Below are 23,169 nucleotides of genomic sequence, written 5' to 3' on the forward strand. Positions count from 1 at the left end.
CCCATCTTGACCACTTCCCTAACAATTGTGGAGATTATAGGGAAGAACAGGGAGAACGTTTTCACCAAGACATCAGTGAAATGGAGAGTAGATACCAAGGAAATTGGAGTGTTAACATGATGGCAGATTTTTGTTGGATGTTAAAAAGAGAAGTACCCAAAGAAAATCGTAAACGAAAGAGGAATCCACTACGAAGATCATTTGAGGAGAAAAGAGTGCGATACAAACGAAGGAAAGTTTAGGATTCGTAAATATCATGTCTTTCTATCTTTTTATATCTTGTGTTTTTCACAGATTTCAAGTTATTTGATATATCTACGTTATAGAGTATTTATTTTAGGCATTAAATCATGTTCAATCAATTTTTTTTCTGTTATGAATGGTAATTTTTACAATTTTTTCGATTTTTTCCAGCTTTAGAGGGTGAATAGACTAAAAAAATTAAGATGCGAATTGAAGATATCAAAAGATATAAAATTTTATCTGAATTGGACCAGAAGAAGTTTTTTTATCATGAAAACTATATTTTTTCGAAATTTTCGAGAGTTTTGTGTGATTTTTTCACATTTAAAATGGCTCGTGGTCTCAATAAAGTTTCGATTCATATTCAGCGGATCGAAATACATGAAAATCACGCTTAGTTTAGTTCCAAAATATTTTTTTATCATTAAAACTGCCAATTTTCATCATTTTTACGGTTTTTTGAAGTTTTCTCGAAATTTCGAGGGTGAAGGAGTCAAACTGACCTTGAATTCGGATTCAGCGGACCAAAATACGTACCCGTAGGTTTGGTCCGGTCAAATGCACATTTTACTTAATTTTTTTTTTGTGTGCCAGTATTATTATAAATGAAGTTTTTCAAAATTTCGCTTTCTTTCTAGTTATTTTCATTTTAATGTCAAGCTCTTAAAAAAATAGTTTTCTGATTGATTTTTTATAAAATAATATTTTTCTAAAATATATTTTTTGTATTTTAACTTATATTTTTTAAATAAATTTTTTTCATGGGGGTGTTTAACGCAAGAATTTTCGTATGCTCCAACTAATAGAAAAAAAAGTTGCTTGAACCAAGAGAAAAATTTCTTAGGCGAAAAGATATATGTAGAGGAGAGGAAATTCACCAGTCCTAGGCAGTAGCAGTGGGAGTAGTTCGGTTCTCGCCACTAGATAGCGCCTACCACTTGTGAAATGTCCTTGGCAAGAAACGTAGTTCAGACGTATTATATTCCAGACTTGGAAGTAATTCTGACACGAGAATTCCTCTGTTCTTTGACAGAGTGACAAGTGCCATTTTTGGTGGTAATATAGTATATCCTATATTACTTCATGACATGAAATCTAATTGTTAATATAGATTCAACGTAGATTTTAATATATTCGATTTTTTAATTTTTTACCATTTAATAATATATATATATATATATATTTTTTCCCGGGAATCGGTGATTTTTGATTAATTTACAATCGATACATTCCAGAAATATCTGATTAAATCCGATTGAAACTGATTGAAAGTTAATCAGAAATTTCCAATTGACTTCTAATCAGTTTTAATCGGAATCATTCGGAAGTTTCCGATTGAATCCGATTGAAACTGATTAAAAGTCAATCGGAAATTTCCGATTAAATCTGATGGGACGTTTTCAATCAGTTTCAATCGGAGTTTTTAATCAGGGAAGATATATATGTTAAACATACACAAAAAAGTTATATTGATAAATATATAATTAATATATTGCAGCAATATATTTTTTTTCAATATGTTATCATATATTAATACGGCGAAAATATATTATTTTATATATTGTACAGTATATCACATTATAATATTCATATATTTTAAAATATGTTTTTTCACATTTAAAGTTTTATCATGCGGGACACCATATTTTTTATGATTACCTGCATCGGAACTTCAGCATCAGCAGCCAGTAAGAAATAAGTTAATTTCAAGCCGATGATGCCAAGAACTATTAGAGAATGAGAAATCTGTGATTTGCAGTCACATTAAATAGTAAATAAGATAAAAAATATTATTTTCACTCATTTTTGGTAATTTTATTTAGTTAATTAAAATTGTCATTTAAAAAATAAACTGCCCTTATTGAAAGAAACGATTTAAAACGATTAGAAATGAAAATTTTAAATACTTTTTAATGCTTTTGAATACTTTAAATACTTTTGAATCACCCGTCTTATGAGCTTCTAACATTGCAAATCGTATCGATTTGTTTCTTTTAATCAGGATGAGTAAACTGAAGTGACAAGCAAACAAATGAAAGTAATAAGGCTGCTAATGAACTTTAAATATAACTAGCACCGGGCAGAAACAATGGTTTTTTTTCCCTTGGGAAGAAACACTTTTGTTTCTGCTCACTGTATGTACGTATTTGTGAATTACGAATTCGCTAGTAGTTGTTGTTGCAGCAACGGCTTGAAATTAACTTATTTCGATTGGCTAGAGACACTGAAACTTTAAGCTTCATTGCTGGTATCATGAAAATAAACTAAGTCCAGTAATTTTTAAGTTATTAAAAAAAATGTAATTTTTAATGATAAATATCCTAATTTCTAAATAACTCGAAATCTTATTCTGCCTTTTATCTTAAAATTTCTAAAAAATTTTGTTTTAATTAACTCATATATTTATTGATTAAATCTCAGTAACGTCAATAGAATCAGTGAATCGAATTTAAAGATATGAAATATTTTTATAGACACACACACATGCATGTGCAGGCATAATTCGAAAATAGTAAAAATGATTCCTGCTCAAAATTTGCTCCCAGATCTCAAAACATTTACATTTGTTGAGAAATCGACGTTTTAAAATCGAATTAAAATCAATGATTTTTTTTTTTAATATTCGTAGCATCAAGTTGAAAATGAAAATGATTAAAATTCTACTGCATAAATTATTTAATTTTTATGAACGTTTTAAAAATATTAATATTATTTGAAAACTATTATTGAATGTTAAATTAATGTAATAATTATTAAAAAAACATTTGGTTCATAGTTTAATGCATATGGGGCGTTTCACGCCAAATCGAACACCATTTAGCTTTTGAACCTTGGATCTTTTTTATCTTTTAGTATAGGTTGAAAGAGGCCTTCATGATTTTTTTCAAATTTTTGTCCCCAACCGTTTTCGAAATATCAAAATTTGGAAAATGTAGAGATTTTATTTTCAAACGCCTATTACTTCGTGAAAAATGAAAACTATTATTTAATAATTAATAACAATTAATTAATATTAATTGATTAATAATAATTTTTCTGTGGAAAAGAAATTTAAAAATTTTGATCATAGTTGTGTGTCAGATAATTATTAATAGTAAATCTTGAGTATGATATTTTTTTTAGACATTTTTCTTAAAAAAAAACTGAAATATGAAATTCAAAAAATCGAAAAAAAATAAATCCCATCGTTGTCCCATTATAAGCATAGTTGGAAAAATTGTAGAATAGGTGACAGTTTGCTGTGAAAAATTATGAGGAAAATCGATCAGTTCGTGTTTTTTGTAAATCGACAATTTATACTTAAAAGTTAAAGTTTCAATAGAAGTGTGGTTCAAAAAATTTTTTTGATATTCTTTACTAAAAAGATGTCTAAAAACGAACATTTTTAGTGTCTTTGAAAATTTTATATAAACCACTTTTAAAATTTACGATGTTAACATCGTAATCCTGGCCTGGTCTTTTACTAACGTTAATTTTTAAATGTCTAATTTCAAAATTTACTATGTGGGTTATATTTTTCATTATTTAACATCGTACTTCAACAAAAACTTTCAGGATTAAAAATTACTTCAACAATTATAATTTAACATCGTAAAAAAAAATAAATGAAAATTACACTTTAAAAACTATATTTATTCGTATATTTAATATTTCTATTTACTTTTTAATAAAATAAATATTACAGTGCTGCCTCTGTTATAATACGATGGAAGCTGTAAAAAGTACGATGTACATCGTAATTTTTAAATAGTAACTGCGTCCTCCGCAAGGGGCGCTCTCATTCTTATGACTGTTTATTAAAATTGTTTATATGGATCTTAAAAACAACGTAAAGTGTAGGCTCTTCGGTGACTGAGTGGTCTAAGGCGTCGGTCACTTCGCACTCAAAAGGACTCGGGTTCGAATCCAACTGCCAGTCGATTATTATTGTATTCTTTTATTTAAGATTCCTCTTCAAATTTTACGATGTTCACATCGTAATTTATATTAAAGAGCTTAAGACTTGGTATTATTTGTCTGAAGTATTATTTCTTAAATGAAATTTACAATGCTACATCGTAAAAATTACAATGTTAAAAGTCTAGTCCGCCACAACAATAATCAGTAGAACAAATTACGATGTTAGCATTGTAAATTTAACTAGAATTTTTTTCCAGTGTACATTCATCATCTTTCAATTATTTCTTTTTAAAGCACCATTAAATGATTTTTTCCTCATACAATTAATATATTTATTGTTCTTACTTAAGCGTTCTGTTTAGAAAATTTCATAGAAGTCAATAGATTCTCATAAATTCCCATTTGAGATTTTATAAAAATGAATGACTTCTATGAGAAGTGCTATAGTTAAGTATAGGACCTTCTACCTATAGCTATAAGAATCTATCGGATTTTTTAAGTAGGGGTGTGTGGGGGAGGGCGGGCACTAATGTGAAATTTTGAAAAAAATCGATTTTTTTTTGCATATTTCGCTAGTTTATAGCTTCAAAAATAACTAACTAAAATTTCATGCGCATATCTCAAATAGTTTTATTGAGTTACAGCCATCTGAAAAGCAACCGCTCATCGATTCTCAAAACTACATTTTTAAAAATTGCTGCACTTATAACTCAAAGACAAATCATCTGATCGATTTGATTCGAATTGCAACTTCTTTTAAATATGTTTCCACGTACTATAAACCTCCAGTTTTTCAATCGTATTAGAAATGTAATTTTGGCAGGCCAAAAATCGTCAAATTTTTTTAAAAACTCCATTTTGTTAAATTTCTATTTTTTTCTTAGCCCAAGGATCATGGTACAGGAAATTCCTTCCTGTTTAATAAACTTTTTGGATTTTTTTTGGATTCAGGCACTGTGAAAGTCGCTCTCACTTCAGCAGTGAGGGGACTTTTTTTTTTGGAGCGTTAAGAGATTATGAATAATTTGCTGAATTTTGAATTTTTTGGTCCAACAATTTCATCTTGTATTCATTACATACATCCACAAATATATCCTTACAACATTAAAACATTTCATGCCGTAGTTTTCTTTAAAAAATTTCTAAAAATCATCTTTTTTTCAAGCGGTCACACTAGTGGTCCTCCTTAAAACTGCCTATATATTTTACTTCCGTATTTCCTCTTGATAAACAGAATTTTTATTGTTTTTCCAAACAAATTTTAAGGGAAATCGAATATTCTACAATTTTAATTTCTTTTTATTTTTTTATATAAATATTTTAATTTATTAATTTATTGTTTTCTTTTTTCCATTAAAATATTTTGTGATGATCAGAAAACTATAGTGGTATAGCAAATATATATGATGACAATAATTAGTTGCCTAATAATAACAATCATGTTTCTAATGTTTCTTTAGTCATATACATAGTGTAATTTTTTTTCAAATACTGCTCAAAATCTATTGATTATGATCAATAAATTTAGTATACTAAAGTAATTTTAATTCCTAATAGTATTATAGAATACTATTAGGAATTAAAAATTTATTTAGTCATGTATATTAGAGAAAATTATTGTTAAAATCATAATAATAAACTTGTAGTTGATAAATTAAAAAACTTTTAAATGTTCAAGAGATTGCATTTCTATTTATTTTTTTTTTTCTACTGAAAATGATGATAAATTTAAATGAACATTTGAAAAACTAACAGCTTCTGCAATATACAGTACACATTCGTTTTATTTATAATCATTTTTATTATTTTTAGAGAATTATTATGTTTTTTTTTTTTTTTTCAGTTAGAATTAATTAGTAACATATGTAAACGTCACATTCTTTGCGATGTTTTATTTCGCTTATTTTTTTTTTTTTTTAACAATTAAATAATCACTCACATTTTATTTTCATAAAAATTATTGGGATTTTCATTGGCGTCATAAAATTTACCATAATAGATAAATAATTATAATATAATAGGCGTTATTGATCATATAAAAAATATCATACAGAAAATATTTAAAGTTTATTGTAGACCTGTCTTACTGTCTGCAAAAACAAAGCAATCGGTTAAACTATAAGCTCTTTCAAATGTAATAATTTTAATAATCATTCTCAATTATTTAATTACAATCAAAAGTAGATTGTCTTTACTTTTATTTACTATTTTCAATATTATCTAAAAAATGTTGTTTTTCAATTTATTATTTAAATTTATTATTCGTAGAAATTTTATTCTTTCGAAATAATTTTTTTTTTTTTTATTAACGTTCGATAAAATCTTACGCTTTTAAATTATTTTATTAATAACTATTATAATAAAAAAAAAACTTAATAATTTACACAAGTAAAAAGAGAAAAACTACAATACAAACTTAACGCTTCGAAAAATAACTATGACATAATGATTTTGATAAGGATCAGATTAATAATTTATATCCATCTAATAGAAAAATAATAACAATAGGAATGTAATTTTTTCCCTCTAACATCCAAGATAAACAATTTATAATAACGTCAAACTAACAATATTAGAAGATAGAAGTTAGTAAACAATATTTAAAATCTTATATTAAACAGTATGACTTAGTCATACTAATAAATATAAATATCAATGAAGGGGTCTCGTAGCACGTTGTTTTAGTCGAGCCAACAATTCTCCATCATCCTCGTTTCTTGATGTGGAACCTCGAAAACTTTCACTTCTATATTTATCTCTGAGAAATACTCGTCTTTCTTCTTTGTATTTTTCAATTCTTTCACGACAGCGAGGATCACCAAGATCGAGTCCTAAATTTCTTGACTGTAATTTTTCAGTGCTTTGAGAACAAGACAATAAGTGTACACCAACATTTGGGGTTGAATTGTGTTGAGAATCATCAGACAATTGTTTTTGAGGCATTCGTGTTGATTCACTAGTCATACGATTAAATTTATCTTCATCTAATGAACGACTTAAAGCAGCTCTTGTTGCTCTTGCCTGACGAGCACGCAAACATGGGGGTAAATATTGAGTTACATAATTTGATTTTTCTTCAGATTTACCACGCAAACAATCATCTTCTAGTTTGGTATTTATTTCAGTATCAGTTTCACTATTTATTTCTAAATCAAAACTCCCTCGATTTCGGCTACAATCATCAGATTCATGTTTGTTTCTTGAGTATAATGGAGTTTCACTTCCAACTCCACCAGATAATCTTTGTAATGCAAGTTCTTGTAATATTGCTGCTGTATCTCGTAAAACAGCAGACTCATCAATAGGTGATGATGCATTTGAAAATGTGTATGAAGAATCTAATGACGTAGTTTCAGATGCACCTTCTGGATCATGAGCAATCTCATGAGCTTCAGCTGCATTTTCCGACTGAATAACGACCTCTTCATTATCACGTATTTGAGTATTTGAACTTCTTTTTATCGTTTCTTGTGCATGCTGTGATAAATAAATATGCTGATTAATTGGCTGTGATTTTCTTGAGCTATGACTGAGGCTATGCCGAGTATCTTTACATCTTTTAGAACATTCTTTATCATCAATTGAATTTTTTCTTTCAATATTTGACGAGTATTGACTGGTACGATTATACTGAATATCTTTATTTGAACTTATTGATTCATAATTTAAATGATTATTTTCAATACTTGATTTTGAAAGCATCACTCCACTTGATTCATTTAAATTACAACGATAGAGATTTTCATTATCTAAACGTAAACTATAACTACAACATTCATGCACATGGTCCATTTTTGCTGAGTTAAGATGTGACATTAAATTAATTGCACTCTCTGAACAACATCGATCATTTCCATTACAAAGATCACTACCGCATTGTTTTTCTAAATTATTTTCATTTTCTGAAGATATTTTATCATTTTTATTTTCACTTATGTCGAAAGATATTTCGCTTGTTGATTCTTCCACCAAAATAGAGCTATCTATTAAATCACTCGGTCCATTGCAAGACCTATCAATATCTGGAGTTGAACCCATTGTAAGATCAGAAGCACAACTCTGTTGTAGTGGATGATTTGTTCCAATAGCAGAATTGAAAGTACTTTCAAATTGATCTTTTGAATTAGTAACTTCATTTGTTGATGTAGTGACAGAATCAACTGTTCTTTCTACCATAACCCATTCCCCGGAATCATTAGTATTAGTTGCTAATGCTTGTGTATTATCTGCATTTGTAAAAATTTGATCAGAGTCATCACATAAAACAAATCCTGAATCGGGTAACTCTTCAATAATTTGCTCACAGGACATTGGAGAATCGAGATCAGTAGTACTCGAAGACGGCATACCTATAGGTTCATTCTGGCAAATTATCAAGCAATCGACAATACCATCATTTTCCGAGTTTTGAGTATTATTCGGAAGACTTTGATTCAGTTCATCACAGCTATTCTGACTATTACAAACAGACTTTTTTTCTTGGAAGCTCATAGCAGAAACATTAGAAAATACATCGTTTTGAATGGCGCACGAAAGATTGAGTATGTCACTGGATTTGATCTCTTGATCTGAAAGTGTCAGAGTTAAATTATCCGACGTTTTTTTCATATCATATATTTCTGGTGAAGATCCATGAATTTCATAAGTCTTAACTCTCTCGTAAGACTTAGCATTACTACGATTGTCTAAATTTACTGATAATCTTTGACTAGGAGGATCTAAAGACAATTTATCGGAAGACACGTCTCTTCTTAATATTTGAGAATTACAGGATTGACCATCTAAATCAAGTGGTAACGTAAAACTACGGAAGTTTATGCGAGGGCTATTACCTGTCTTAGGTGCTATAGAGATTGGTGTTGCTTGTAGTGTAGATGGACTAATTGGTGTAGAAGCTTCTGATAACAATGGCAGGTAACCTGGAGTTGTAAGTGGTGATGGTGTCTCCATTCCATGAATATCTGCAGATACCATTATCTGATCTGGGCTTTGACTGTCAATAAATCTTAATTCAACATCACAATGAAGACGTTCTTCAAGACGTGATCTTTTTCTTTTACTGCCACCACTTACAGCAATACATAACGGGCCTTCATTTCTTTGACGGCGAGGTGATGCTTCCACTGATACAACACCACCGCTTTCTTCTTCCGAAAACATTCGCATTTCTCGCTCTTCAAGATCGAAATTAATTTGTATTTCAGATAGATCAAGCGGAGATACAGAACTTGGTGCGTCTGCAAGATGATCAAAATATGAATCATGTGAAACTGATCGACTGTGACCACATGGTCTGTTGGGTAGTGGACCCATTAAAGGACCAAGACTATCTTCTCCATCAAGACTATCGGCACTTTTAACAGGTCTTAATCGTCTCATAGCATTAAAAGAACTCGGTATAGTTTCATTTTGTGGTGGAGTTCTTACTTGTCTTGTTTTACCACGAGCTCCAAACCCACCACGTCCAAATATTGCCCGCCAGTTTAATGATGGTGAACGTTTCGATCCATTTCTTTTTCGTGGCAGCTCAATTACTGTATGATAGTGTACAGGTAATCCGGCTGGGCCAGCACCTACTTCAATATACTCGGAGTCATTACGTAGAGTTCGATTTCTCGCCTCTTCGAGACTAAGTAATCGAGCAGGAGTTGTAATTGCCAATGACTTAGGTCGACCAACTGGACCATCACCGAATATTAGCTCCGCATAACAAATAAGAAATTCAGTTACTACAGCCTGAACACCCACACCCTGGAGTGCTGCTACACCACCAACTTCAAGTTCTTTACAACGTAAAAGATTCGGAGCCCAAACAATAGCAACATTACGAGGTGTCATACCTGTATCGGCGCCACATGCTGCTACTCTTACCAAATGTCGCATTAAATACTCCAATGTTCTATAAAATTTAAACGTAAGTAAAAAATATAAACATTAAATGTATAATAAATACTAACCTATAATGTGGAGGAGGTAATTTTCTAACTGCATCTCTCATTCTTCTTAATCTATCTGCATCAGTATTAGCTTGAACAGCAGTGACAAAAGTAAAATAAAGTTGATATGTACATAATGGATTAGGTAACTCTCTAAAGTACATTTTCAACAAGGACGCTACCGAATGAATATCTTGGAGTATACTCTCATCTGAATGCAAAGCAGGCACACGATCTTCATCAAACGCATGACGCAGTCGTTGAATATTTGAGGTCACCCCGCTTAAACGATAGATACCATCTACCAAACCATGGGTTTCAATGAACTCTGCACAACACTTGAGTACAGCTGGCACTGCAATCATATCATGTGTAAAGTGATGAATAATAATTTTTTTTTTTAATTTCTACATTAATTCCAATAATAATGATAATAATAAGACATACCATCTTGACCAGAATTCAAAAGATGTTCTCCCAAATCACATCCGAAAACTCGTTCTTTAAGGATTCCAGATTGTTTTAGTCGTCTCCTAGACGGTCGATTGAGAATAAAAGACCTAAAGAAGGCGATAAGCTTGCCGTGTTTTCTGAGAACGGGTTTAACGGGTAACTTTGAACGTACAATATTTGATACAGTCAAGTGTCGAGGTACTTTGTCACCAATAACAGCGACACATTCAGCAGGAAAAAAACCAACAGCAAATCCTTTTTTACCGCGCCACCAATTACTCTCCCCTGGTGGTGGCATATCAATTACTGATATCATGTCACCAACCTAAAAACACAACCAATAAATTATTTAAATTTTTGTACTAGCTAGTAGCTTGAGAACAAGACACTATAAAATTATTTCATTCGCATTTTTATACAGACTAACTGCGGTTCTTCTTGATTGATTCTAATGAGATGTGAATAATACATTAGTAAGTATTGTCACAATCAACAACAGAGATGATTGTCGTTGGCTAACGTAAAATCACAATTTCCCACGCGTATATTGAGTAATAAACGCCTAACGTACCTTCGCTTATAAAATGTTAGAGTATAAGTTAAACAAGCATTAATCATTAAATTATAAATCTTATTATTTATAATAATTATGACTCGATTCTAAACAATTAATTAGAAATCGTTGTTAAATAATTATTTTCTACCAGAAATGATATCTCATCCTGTGCTTGAGCCGTATACGGTCTCACCGCATAAGCAGCTGCTACCGCAGGTGTGTTAATAGGACATGAATCTGATTCAGGAACTAGAATTCTTCTGCCACGATTATCAAGCTGTAGCCAATTGAGTACAGGTCCGCAATTCAATCCGTCGTGATTTAAATTTGAAAAATGTTTTAGGTAAGCTGCCAATAAATCTTGAGTATAATCTGGTTGAACTTCTGGTAGTTTAGCAAGTGACGAGAATTTGCGGTCAAAAATACAACGATGTAATTGTCTATCAAACATTATAAAATTTTCGTACGAACGCTGAAGTGTCCAACAAGTGTCACCTGAAGTAACACGTACAGCAAAACTCGTATCGTTTGGCACCTCAGTAATTGAAACCTATAAAATAAGATATTTTTATGATAAATAAAATATTTATTTTATTTTATTTATCATTTTTTTTTTTTTTAATAAATTAACAAACCTCAAGGTTAGTAAGTTCCACATGCTCATAATGGAAATGAGCACACTCGTCGAGTTTTGGAAATCTTGCGACACTTCCCATGTTACTACCAGAGCTAACTGGTGTATTAAAATCTTCTGATCGATTACATCCCAAACCCTAAATAATCCAACAAATTAAAATCAATATTTAATTAAACATTTATTTCAAATTGATTAATACAAATTTAATTTATTTTTTAAGGACTTCAGTTTATATTTATAAAAAAAAAAAGATATATATATATATATATATATATATATATATATATATATATATATATATATATATATATTAGTAGTAGCAATTAAAAACAAAGAACAATTAGTAATATAGTATTTGATGAATTATCGACAGAAAATAATGTTTTTTTTTGCCAATCTCTCGAATGAGTTGTTTTATCCATAGCTATTAAAGATTAACAACTTACTCAATCACAACCTATAAACGCTTATGTTTAATTATTAAATATAAATAAGTATTAAAATTGCCAATTATTAAATATTGTAACAAAAACATTTAAAAGCTTCGTATTAGTACTTCATTATAAATTATTTTTCTACTGACAACGAAAAGATTCTTTAACGACTGAGTTTTTTTTTTTAAGTTTTTTGTAGTGTAAAGAAGAAGTAGGACAGAAAGTAAAAGAGAAAAAGCATTTGATGAAAAGAAAGAAAGATGATGAAGAAGAAACTGACTAGAAGAAGGAAGGGCTTTTGTTAGTTATGCGAGTCGACCACGACCTCGCGTCTGCGCAGTTTTGATACGTGACAAGAAAGAGTTTACAGAGCTTACAATTCATTTTAGTAATATCTCGATACATATTCATCGTTTAATTATTTTTACTACTTATGTCGACTTTTAAATATGCAACTAAATTTTACCAATGTTTATTTATGACATTAACAATTCAAATTACTAAAGTGAATCAATTGGCCAGTAAAACGATCATTAGTCTTGTTAGCGGGGATAGGATGAAATCGAATCAAAATTTATCAGTTAAAAAGTCTTTCAAGCGAAACCAGATACATAGTTATGTATTTCTAACTAACGAACAAACAATGTACTATAGAGAAGCGTAATCTGAAGATGAGTCGCGAAGAAAGCAGTAACAACAGCTTTCGCACTGAGAAAAAAAAATTAAATTCAAGCAAACATGTTTCCTTGATTCATAATACTAAAAACAAGAAAAAAGTTATTGCATCGAAGTACAATATTTTTTATTTTAACAACAATTGCTTCGATCTGCTCATAAATTTCTACAGGCAATTCATTTTTACTAAAATTAAGAAAATTTTTTGGCATTGTGGAAGTAAACTAATACGCAAATTAAGAAATTTTACTTGGAAATAAACACTTTTTTCTTTCAGCGCATTTGCAAAAAACCCTCTTTTTACAATCTCTATAAGTACTTGTTTTCTTATTGTTCACCCAACTGTGTACTTTTTTTAGCTATGAAATTTACGCGTTTATTTCTATCCCGCCTTTTTATCTCTTAGTTTTACTTTCCATTATAATTATTGACAATCTTAAGGGGAGGGGGGGGGGGAGTGGCTAAAAATCGAATTTTTTTTATTTTCGTATAGCTACACATTTTAAGAATATATTCTCCAAAATTAAAGTCGATCAGAGCAAAACTCTCGAAGTTATTAACTAATTGGTCTTCTTTAAACTGTAACTTCGATAGCTGTGGGTGGTCGGAAAGGGAGCGCAGGTATACAGTTTATTCACTTGATAATCGTTCTAACCTATACTGTTCTGTTTTAAAAAATGTTTACGTACGTTAAAAAAAAAATTTTTTTTTGTTTTTCATTATTAGCATTTCCACGTATAAAAAACCTCCCCCCAACGTTAAGTTTTAGAATTTTTTTTCTTACATCAAGGGGGTTTACCACCCCCAAAATGGCGCAAATTTTCATAAAAAATGGCAATTTTTATTTGAAATGACCACAAAATAATTATCGAAATAAAAAAAATGTTTAATATACCACGTTTTTAAAACGAACTAAAAAGTATAAAATAATATTTCTGAATCTCATGAAGATTTAAAACCACATACAAATTACGAACTTCTTACAGATAGTCCTGAAAATTCATAATTGTGAAGTTTTAATAGTTATGAAAATACTTGTAAGATTTAAAACGAAAAACTTGGGGCGCATGCAATATATAACTATAAGAAGTGTAGAGAAGAGCTGTCAATGAAAAAACTTACAAATCAATCTATATTATTTGCAATGCATTAAAATTTTTAGTTGAACTAATATTTTTAGTTCGTTTTAAAAACGTGGTATGTTGAAAATTTTTTTCATTTTGATAATTATTTTTTACTTTTTAGTATTGTGTGAGTGAAATTTTGAAATCGATTTTAAAGGCCTGGATAAGATAATGACGGAAACAAGCGACAAATTACAGGTTTATTTTAGTTTCTTTTCACTTAATCAAATCTGAAATAGAAAATCGCTATTTCTACCTACCAATATATTAAACTCATTTTTTATAAGATTCATACTTCAAAATATTAAAACAAATCAAAGCCAAATTTTTTTTAGTCAAAAATTTTGAATATATGACTCTATTCATGGTGCTGGAGGTCCGAGTCGTCACATTCTTTCCATCTCCTCCATTGTATTTTCATTATACGGTGTTTGTTTATCTGTCATCCAGTTGTGAGCTATATTCAAGAATATAACTCATCCAGAAATTAGATTTAAGTTAATTATAAAAAATTCGTAATGAACAGACAAACAAACGAATATGAATTTTTTTTCGATTTTTTTTTCATTTGTTTTTGTTTTTTTCATTGTTTTCTTCCTCTTCTAGTGCTTCTCCTTCTCATTTTAAAAAAATTTTCTTTTCATTTTCTTGCATTGTCATCTAATTTTGAGCTTTATTCCAAATTTAAAGTCTCTATCTCATCGAGAAGTTACTTTAAAATCAATTACGAAATTCCACCCGAATAGACATACATAAAAGCGAGTTAATAAAAACGTGGTAAAATTAAAAAATTAAAAAAAAATCATCAGGGAACGTTGGGGGGAGGTATTAATACTGCTTTTACTAAATTTCAATGGTTTTTTATTGCAGATAATTTCCAGCTGAGGTACACTGCTCACCGCAAATCATCTTTTTTTAAAGACGTTCTGGGAAAAGCTCCGTCACTGGCTTGTTTGCGGATACTTTTACATAAAAAAATTACACTGAAAAAAAAATGTGGTTATCGTAACCATCTCAAGTATTGCTAATAGTAGAAAGTTGTCATAACAAAATGTATCGTTAACTTGGCAATACTAGATTGCTGCATTGACTATCTTCAACTTTACATAAAAGTATTGTCAATTTAACCATACTTTTTGGTTATATTCCCTATACTTGGTATTGCTGTTTTAACGATTCCTATAAATTGCTATCATAGCAATCCAAATTGCTAATATAGTAATTCAAATAGTTAATATAGCAATCCGGATTGTAAATATACCAATACGTATTGTTTGTATAGCAATACGTATTGCCGTAGCAACCATCTATATAGATTAGGGCGCTTCGTTTCCGGCGAAAGTATTTTTTTTGTTGCTCATCCAGCAAAATATTGTTTTTTATGCTAAAACAAAAATTCCTGCCAAGTTTGAGCTCTTAATTCTAATCCTAAGTACTTTCCATTTGATTTCCAAGATTTCCCATTTAAAATACGCGTAAATTAAATTGCTTTTGTTTTTAATTTTCTAATGCTCAGCTGCGTTTTATGATATCAACTCGGTTTTGGTCGCAAATTATAGGGCATTTGGTGTTCTTCAAAAGTGCCCATAGTAATTTAGCTGTAATTTTAGCAGTTTCACTTGTGTCCGTTGCGGAAGCCATTTTTCTTATGAAATTGACCTTTATTAGCTTGCAGAACATAAACCGATGAATGCCCACCAAAAATCTTAATGAGAATGTTATAGGAAATCTTATTCCCTTCAAAAAAAAGCCCTATAAGTCAAGTCGCTAGAATCCATAGTTTCCGAGTTATAGGTATTTTAATAATTTAAAAAATAAAATAGCAATTGTCATTTTTTTTTTTAAATATTATATTTTTTAAATTATTAAAACTCCTATAACTCTGAAACTATGGACTTTAGCGACTTGACTTATAGGGCTTTGTTTGAAGGGAATAAGATTTCCTACAACATTCTCATTTAGATTTTTGGTGGGCATTCATTGGTTTACGTTCTGCAAGCCAATAAAGGTCAATTTGATACCAAAAATGACTTCCTCAGCGGACATCAGTGAAACAGCTGGAATTTCAGCTAAGTTACTATGGGCACTTTTGAAGAACACCAAATGCCCTACAATTTGTGACCAAAACCGAGTCGATATCATAAAACGCAGCTGAGCATTAGAAAATTAAAAAAAAAGTAATTTAATTTTCGCGTATTTTAAATGGGAAATCTTGGAAGTCAAATGGAAAGTACTTAGGATTGGAATTAAGAGCTCAAACTTGGCAGGAACTTTTGTTTTAGCATAAAGAACAAAATTTTGCTTGATGAGCAACAAAAAAAAATTTCGCCGGAAATGAAGCACCCTAATATAGATAGCTGATTTAATAAAACATTGTGTGAGTAAAATAGCAATCTCACCTTTATGCAAATGAAGTATTGCTATATTAACAATCTACGATTTTCCAAACTTTAGATGGTTACTATAACCTAAATACAGTACTACCTCAGTAAGTTACGACGATTTGGGACCGTCGTAATAGTTTAAGGGGGCATAAAAGTATTAGTCTCGATTGACCTGGAGCTAGGAAGGGTATGTAGGTGTAAGGAATCTTTAGTGTCTGTAAATGCAGGCAAAAAAATTTATCAGTAACATTTAATTTTTCATTTCTCGAAATCAATATAAATAATTATTATTTAATTTTACTTGCAATAATGAGTCAAATAAATTTTTTCTTAACTAAATAAATTTTTAACGATTGTTTTATTAGAAAAAAAATAATGATTAAGTAAATAATATTGGAAATTTTAAATATTCATTTGTTTTATGATTAATATTAAATCTGATATTAATTTAAAAGTTAAGTAACGACTGTATGGGTTATCTTAAAGTCTAATAAACTAAATTAACTCAAAATTTATCGATTGTATATTTTTTACAATTTTTGCGTGTCCACATTACCCCTCAAAATCTCATAAAATGATCAGCTACTTTATAAAATACAATAAACATACTCTCACACACACTATGAAACTGAAATGTAATATGAGGGTTTCAGGTAGTTCGAAAAATTTTTTTGGTGGTTTAGGGTTAAGCACGGGTTGTAAAAATGAGAAAATTCGTAATAGTGTAAGGTCGTAACTTACTAAGGTAGTACTGTATTGCTATTACAGCAGTGTTATTTTTTCAGTGTACCTAATGTTATTGAGTATACACTTAATAATGTTCAAAAGGTTTTAATAAATTAGCTCAATCCATACGCCTAAAAGAAATAAAAAAAGCGTTTTTTTTTCACGATTTAGCCACTAACCCCCCCCCCCCTTAACGTAAACTTTCATCATAATTAAAATTTAATAATGAGAAATTATTATTTTTATGTGATTATTAATTATTTAAAAAATTATAAACTACTTTTCAAACGTTATTAAATATGTTTATTTTCAAAGTTCATAATCCCAAATGGTGTGATTTCTAATTAATTATGAAATATAAAAGATACCCTGCTATAAATAGTAATAAATGTTATTCTCTTTGCAAACACCGCTTGATCGTTTTCGTTCATAATCATAATTATTTTTACAAATGAACTCAAAAAGCACACTTTGTAATAATTCTAAGTGACTTCGCTTAAGTATTACGGTTTATAAAATAATAAATAAACATTAAAATAAAAAACAAAAAAAAATAAATTAATAAAAACATTTTTTTTTTTAGAGGATTGAACATACTATACACGGAAACATGACTACCTCATCTACTATAAAATATTACGTTGCCACCTGAGACATCGCACCGTCTACATATATATTTATTATAAAGTTGAAGCAACAATACTGCAGGGAAGAATACTCGGATGTCACTGGATCGTCCGACATATTACCAGATTTTTTCCTCCTATTCACACTTCGCAACTTTCCAACTATTATAGGCATTTGTTATCTTTATCTCTTCACTATACTACCCTTTTGACAACACTCTTTCTCAACTTGGCATCGCGACGACGCAGTGCACGTCGTGCCGCATGCGTAAACGATTGACTTATTGTGATTTTTAAGGACCGATGATGATAGTTTATTTCAAATCAAGATTATAATAAATAGACACTAACCTTATCTACATATAAAATTAATAATTATTATAATGAGCAGCACATAGACTAACATCAACTTGGTTCAGCGTATAATCATCAAGAAAAAAACCAACGCATGTTGACTTTATTATATAAAAATTTATTTTAATAATTTAGACCACATTTTCGATCATTTTTGTCGTGTACTTTTAACTCGTTGTTTTTCAATCCACTTTATACATGAATATTTATAATTATATATGTATAAACATCTGTATACCTCAAATTGACTTGAACAGCTGCTGCAACCAGTAAGAACACGACGCATCATCAAGAAAAGTTGTTACAGTTGATTCTACATTTATATAATAAATTATCATCAACTATTGAACGTTATATAGATTAATTCCATTCTGGGATACATTTTATTTACTCTTTAAACATCATTTTCTTCACTTTCTCCAACAATTTAACCTAATTATTCGATAGTAAATTTTATAAATATTAAAAAATATATATATTTATCATACTTTGACTTTCTTGTAATTTAATGAAACAACATAAAAGTAAAATTAATTTATTTTATGATTTGAACAAGAATTGTAAGCATGAGCTTAATATTTTAAATAAAAATGATAAAATGATGTGGGCGCTCTTGTGTCACTGATATTTCGTTCTCAGTTTGTTTATGTCGCCGGTGGTAATTTCGTTATGATGATTTTCGTAGTACCAACAGTAACGGAGTTCCAAAAGTAAACCCGATTAAAAAAATTAGGTCACATTTGGAACTCACGGAATCAAAGCTTGAATATTCACGGCCGTTTCGACTGGAATTTCGATGCCGCTTTTTAACTTTTTTATATCATCAGTGTTTCACTATTAGTTGATTTCATTGATGAGTTTATTTTAATTTTTTACCCATATTTTATTGTTTTGTTTTTATTGAGTCAAATATATCTTAAGATAAAATTTAAATATCTTTGATTAAATGACTGAAGACTTAAATTAGCCTAGAAGTACTTGATTAATTTATCATTTTATTTGTCTCGATCTTATCAACCATGACACGAAAATCTTAATACTTCACTTTATTTGTATTATGTATCTCTTCATTATTGTTCAACTCATACTTTGTGTATGTCGCTAACAATTTAAAATAATATAAATAATTATTAAACTATTAATAAAAATTAAACTTTAATTGATTTTAAATCAAATATATGATTAAATAAACTTATTTTTTTGCAAGTGTAAAATTTTTTTGAATTAAATCGAAATTTTAAACGACTATCAGTATAAATGAACACGAACAATTACGTTAGTATGACAATTTTCGTAAGCGAATATGTAACCAGGAAAATAAGCAAACCAAGAGTGTCCAAATGAGCAAGATAGCATTCTAGAGTACAGTGTGCCAGTGCGCGCGAGATTCTATCGATTTTTTCTTGTGAACCAGCGTGGAAGAACGTGTTTGGTAGTGTCAGACTAGAGAATTATTACTTCAGGTAACCAATACTATGAGATTAAAAAACTAAAATTAACTTCTGTACTAGATGAATTGTCATTTACGTATAAAAAAAAGGCCATTCGGCAGCTGAAATGGAAGGTAGATTTCTTACTCAATCAATCGAATAAGTTCATTTCATACATGAATATTTTGTGATAAAAGTTAGTGTGTAATCAGCTATGAAATTAGGTTCGTTTTCTACGAGTAAGGGTAAAAAAGGACAATGACTTACTTTCTCGGAGAACTTCAGATAGTTAATTTGACAAAACATTGCATAGATAATATACCAGTATAACCTTTACGCAAATAAAGTATTGCTATATTCATAGCCTACAGCGTTTGTTTAATTTTTTCATAATGACTATAACCTAACAGTATTACTATTATCAAAATATTATCTTTCAGTGCAAACGAATTAAGAGATTATTTTATTAATGACAAGAAAAATTTAACGGAAATAGATTTTAATGTGTCATGCATAAGTTATTGAGACTTAAAACCAAGAATGATGCGCATTTCTATATTAAAGAAAATTTTTAATACTCTAAAAGTATCATAAAACAGTAACAATGTCAAGTTTAAGGTACAAAGTTGACGCCTATCAAGTCATCTTTAAAATACATTAGGTACAAATTATTTAAAGTATTTAGTTTCAGAATTATACGAACCTTAATAATTAAGAGATCACAATAAAATATAGCTGATGAAATTGGATTATACTGAGAAATACATAAGTTATCAGGAATAAAAACCATACTTTTAAATTTTCTTGATTCTACCCAAACATTCAGGACTATCAAATTATTGGAAAGAGGAGTCAGAACATAACGTTTAAGGTTAAAAATTTGAACTTATTAAACAAACTTTAAGATACTTTCTACAGAAATCGTCTAAGAGTTTTGAATTCAAAGTTATTCAACTTTAACAGTGAATATAAATATAAACTGATTTTTCCGAACAATCGTTAAAATTTTTAACAGCCATAACTTGTGAACTAATCAACCGATTTAGCCCATCTTCGAACTTAATCAAAAAAATTACCCATGGAATATGTGTAGAAAATTTCATTAGGATTTTATAAGATTTCTAACATCTGTCACGATAACTCGACAATTATTATTATAAGGCGTACAGGTACATTTGAAACATCAAAAATAACGAAAGAAATACTTTAATAAAAGGCCATTCGGCAGCCGAAATGGAAAGTAGATTTTTCAATTAATCGATATAAAAAGTTAGTTTTAACATACATATCTTGTGATACATGTTAGTGTATAGTCATGATATGAAATTGGACTCGTTTTCTAAGAATGAGGGTAAATAAGGACAACGATTATTTTCGATAGGGAACTTTAGATAGTTATTTGCCATAACATTATATTGATAATGTACCAAACTAAGCTTCACATGAATAAAGTATTGAAAATTTAATTAGTATGAGATCATAATTTTAATTGCTGTTACCATGGAAAGACCAGTTTTAATTATAGGACGAACAGATACGATTGAAACATCATAAATAATAAAAGAAATACTTTTAAAATATAAAATAACTATGGAATTTACAGGTTATTTTGCTCACATTAAAATACACGTGTCAAAATTTTATTATAATGGGAAATGCATAAGTTATGTGGAATGAAAACCATATTTTCAACATTTTTTGATTTCATTAAAAATTTCAAGGCTATCAAATTATTAGAAGAAATGGTCAAAACATAAAGTTTAAGGTCATAAATTAAAGATTATTAAACAAGTTTTCAGATACTTTTCACGGATATTGTTTATGAATATTGGTTTTGAAGTTACATAAGCTTTAGCAGGGATTAAAAACTGATTTTTACGAAAAATTATAAAAATTTCAAACAGCCATAACTTCAAAACTATTCAAACGATTCAGCCCATCTTCGGACGTGATCAAAGTAATCGTTTATAGAATAAATGTAAAAAATATCATCAAGATCCGATAAGAACTGTAGGTGCTATCGTAAAGACAAGACCAATGATAATCATAGAGAGTAGAGGTACATTTGAAACATCATAAGTAAAAAAAGAAATTCTTTTAAAACTATAAAACTATAAACTAAAATAGCTGTGAAATTTATAGTTTATTTTGTGCAGAATAAAATAAAACTGATGAAACCGGATTATAATGGGACATGCATAAATTATGTGGAATGAAAACCATATTTTTAACATTTTTTGATTCCATAAAAATTTTCAAGGCTATCAAATTATTGGAGAAATGGTCAAAACATGAAGTGTAAGGTCACAAATTAAAGTTTATTAGACAAGCTTTTAGATACTTTTTACGGACATTGTCATATGAGTATTAGTTTTAAAATTATATGAACACGAAAATGGATAAAAACTAGTGTTTTCGAAAAATCGTGGAAATTTCAAACAGCCATAACATATAAACTAATTAACCCATTTCACCTATCTTCGAACGTAACTTTAATAATCGCCTATAGAATAAGTGTAGAAAATTTCATTAAGATCTGATAAGAATTGTAGACGTAATCGTGTCCTCAAAACTTGGTTCTATAACATATACATTAGGGTGGGCCAAAAAAATCGACAGTTTTTTTTTAGGTAGATTTTTATTAAAATCTAGGTTTTGTATTTGTCCTCATGATCGATTTTTCAAGGAATTTTGTCATAATCCTTCATAACAGGTTGAGTGGAGTTCAAAAATACCATTCGTTGAAAAATTTATATATATGGGACATTCCATGTCAAATTGATCAATGGTTGGAATCGCCCCTTTTGATTTGGACGAATTTTGGTCAGAAGTTTCCTATTACCATATAACGCAATTCTGCCAACGAAAATAAAAATTTTAAAATTTTTCTTCAACATTTATGCAAAAGTCAAAATTTCGCGATTTTTCCAGTTTTTCAACTTCATTCTTTCAATACCTCGAAAACTATGATAGTTAAAATAACGATTCAAAGCTTTTTTCGGAAGGGATACTAAAGAAGGGTATAAAAAAAAAAATATTCCAAAAAAAAATTTTGAAAAATGACAAATTTATAAACTTTTCAATTCTTGAAATTCGTCAAAAATGACAATCGACATAAAATTTTTGGCTCAATTTTTTTTATATAACACCTTGTACTTATTTTAAAAGATTCTGAAATTTTCATAACTGTGTTTTTTTTTTTGCAAAAATATAAATTTTTGAATTTTGTAAAAAAAAAAAAATTTTTTTTCTTGATTTTTTTGTTAAGTAAAGTTAAGCAATCACGTAATTGAGTAAATTTCAGCACTAAAAATTTCACTTACTGTCATAATAATTTGAAAAAGACCATCATTGACGGTTATATTCTTATTTATTTGATATCTATCGGCTGTATTTTTGGATTATTAAAAAATATGAATTTTTGAACTTTATTAAATAACTTTTATTTTTTTTTTATTTTTAGTTAAGTCAAATTGAGAAATCAATCAATTTTGTGAATTTCAGCAGTAAAAATTTCGCTTATTGACATAATAATGTGGAAAAAGACCATAACTGGCGGTTATATTCTAATTTACTCGATATCTATCAAATATAATTATTATATTTTATGTAATAATGTGAAAAAAGACCATTGGTGACATTTATATTCTTATTTCTTGATATCTATCAAATAAATAAGAATATAACCTTC

General features: G+C 29.1%; 1 protein-coding gene across 6 annotated transcripts in view; it reads right to left on the reverse strand.

Moving 5' to 3' along the window:
* Positions 1-6,046: 6,046 nt before the first annotated feature.
* Positions 6,047-23,169, reverse strand: part of LOC103578102 (rho GTPase-activating protein 32) — an 85,802-nt gene continuing 68,679 nt past the window's right edge. For 3 of the 6 annotated variants that reach the window (XM_014442930.2, XM_014442931.2, XM_014442932.2), the window contains 5 exons: positions 11,724-11,861; positions 11,237-11,638; positions 10,527-10,857; positions 10,101-10,434; positions 6,047-10,042 (listed from right to left, as the gene is read on the reverse strand). In XM_014442930.2, coding sequence (XP_014298416.1) covers positions 6,796-10,042; positions 10,101-10,434; positions 10,527-10,857; positions 11,237-11,638; positions 11,724-11,861 — 4,452 coding nt within the window. In that variant the 3' untranslated portion in view covers positions 6,047-6,795. Of the gene's footprint in view, positions 10,043-10,100; positions 10,435-10,526; positions 10,858-11,236; positions 11,639-11,723; positions 11,862-12,171; positions 12,540-18,045; positions 18,157-18,286; positions 18,336-23,169 lie in introns of those variants that run through there. The other 3 variants (XM_053739631.1, XM_008559056.3, XM_008559055.3) reach the window with 3 other exon arrangements.

This window comes from Microplitis demolitor, chromosome 5 (assembly GCF_026212275.2).
Source record: "Microplitis demolitor isolate Queensland-Clemson2020A chromosome 5, iyMicDemo2.1a, whole genome shotgun sequence".
Lineage (NCBI taxonomy): Eukaryota > Metazoa > Arthropoda > Insecta > Hymenoptera > Braconidae > Microplitis > Microplitis demolitor.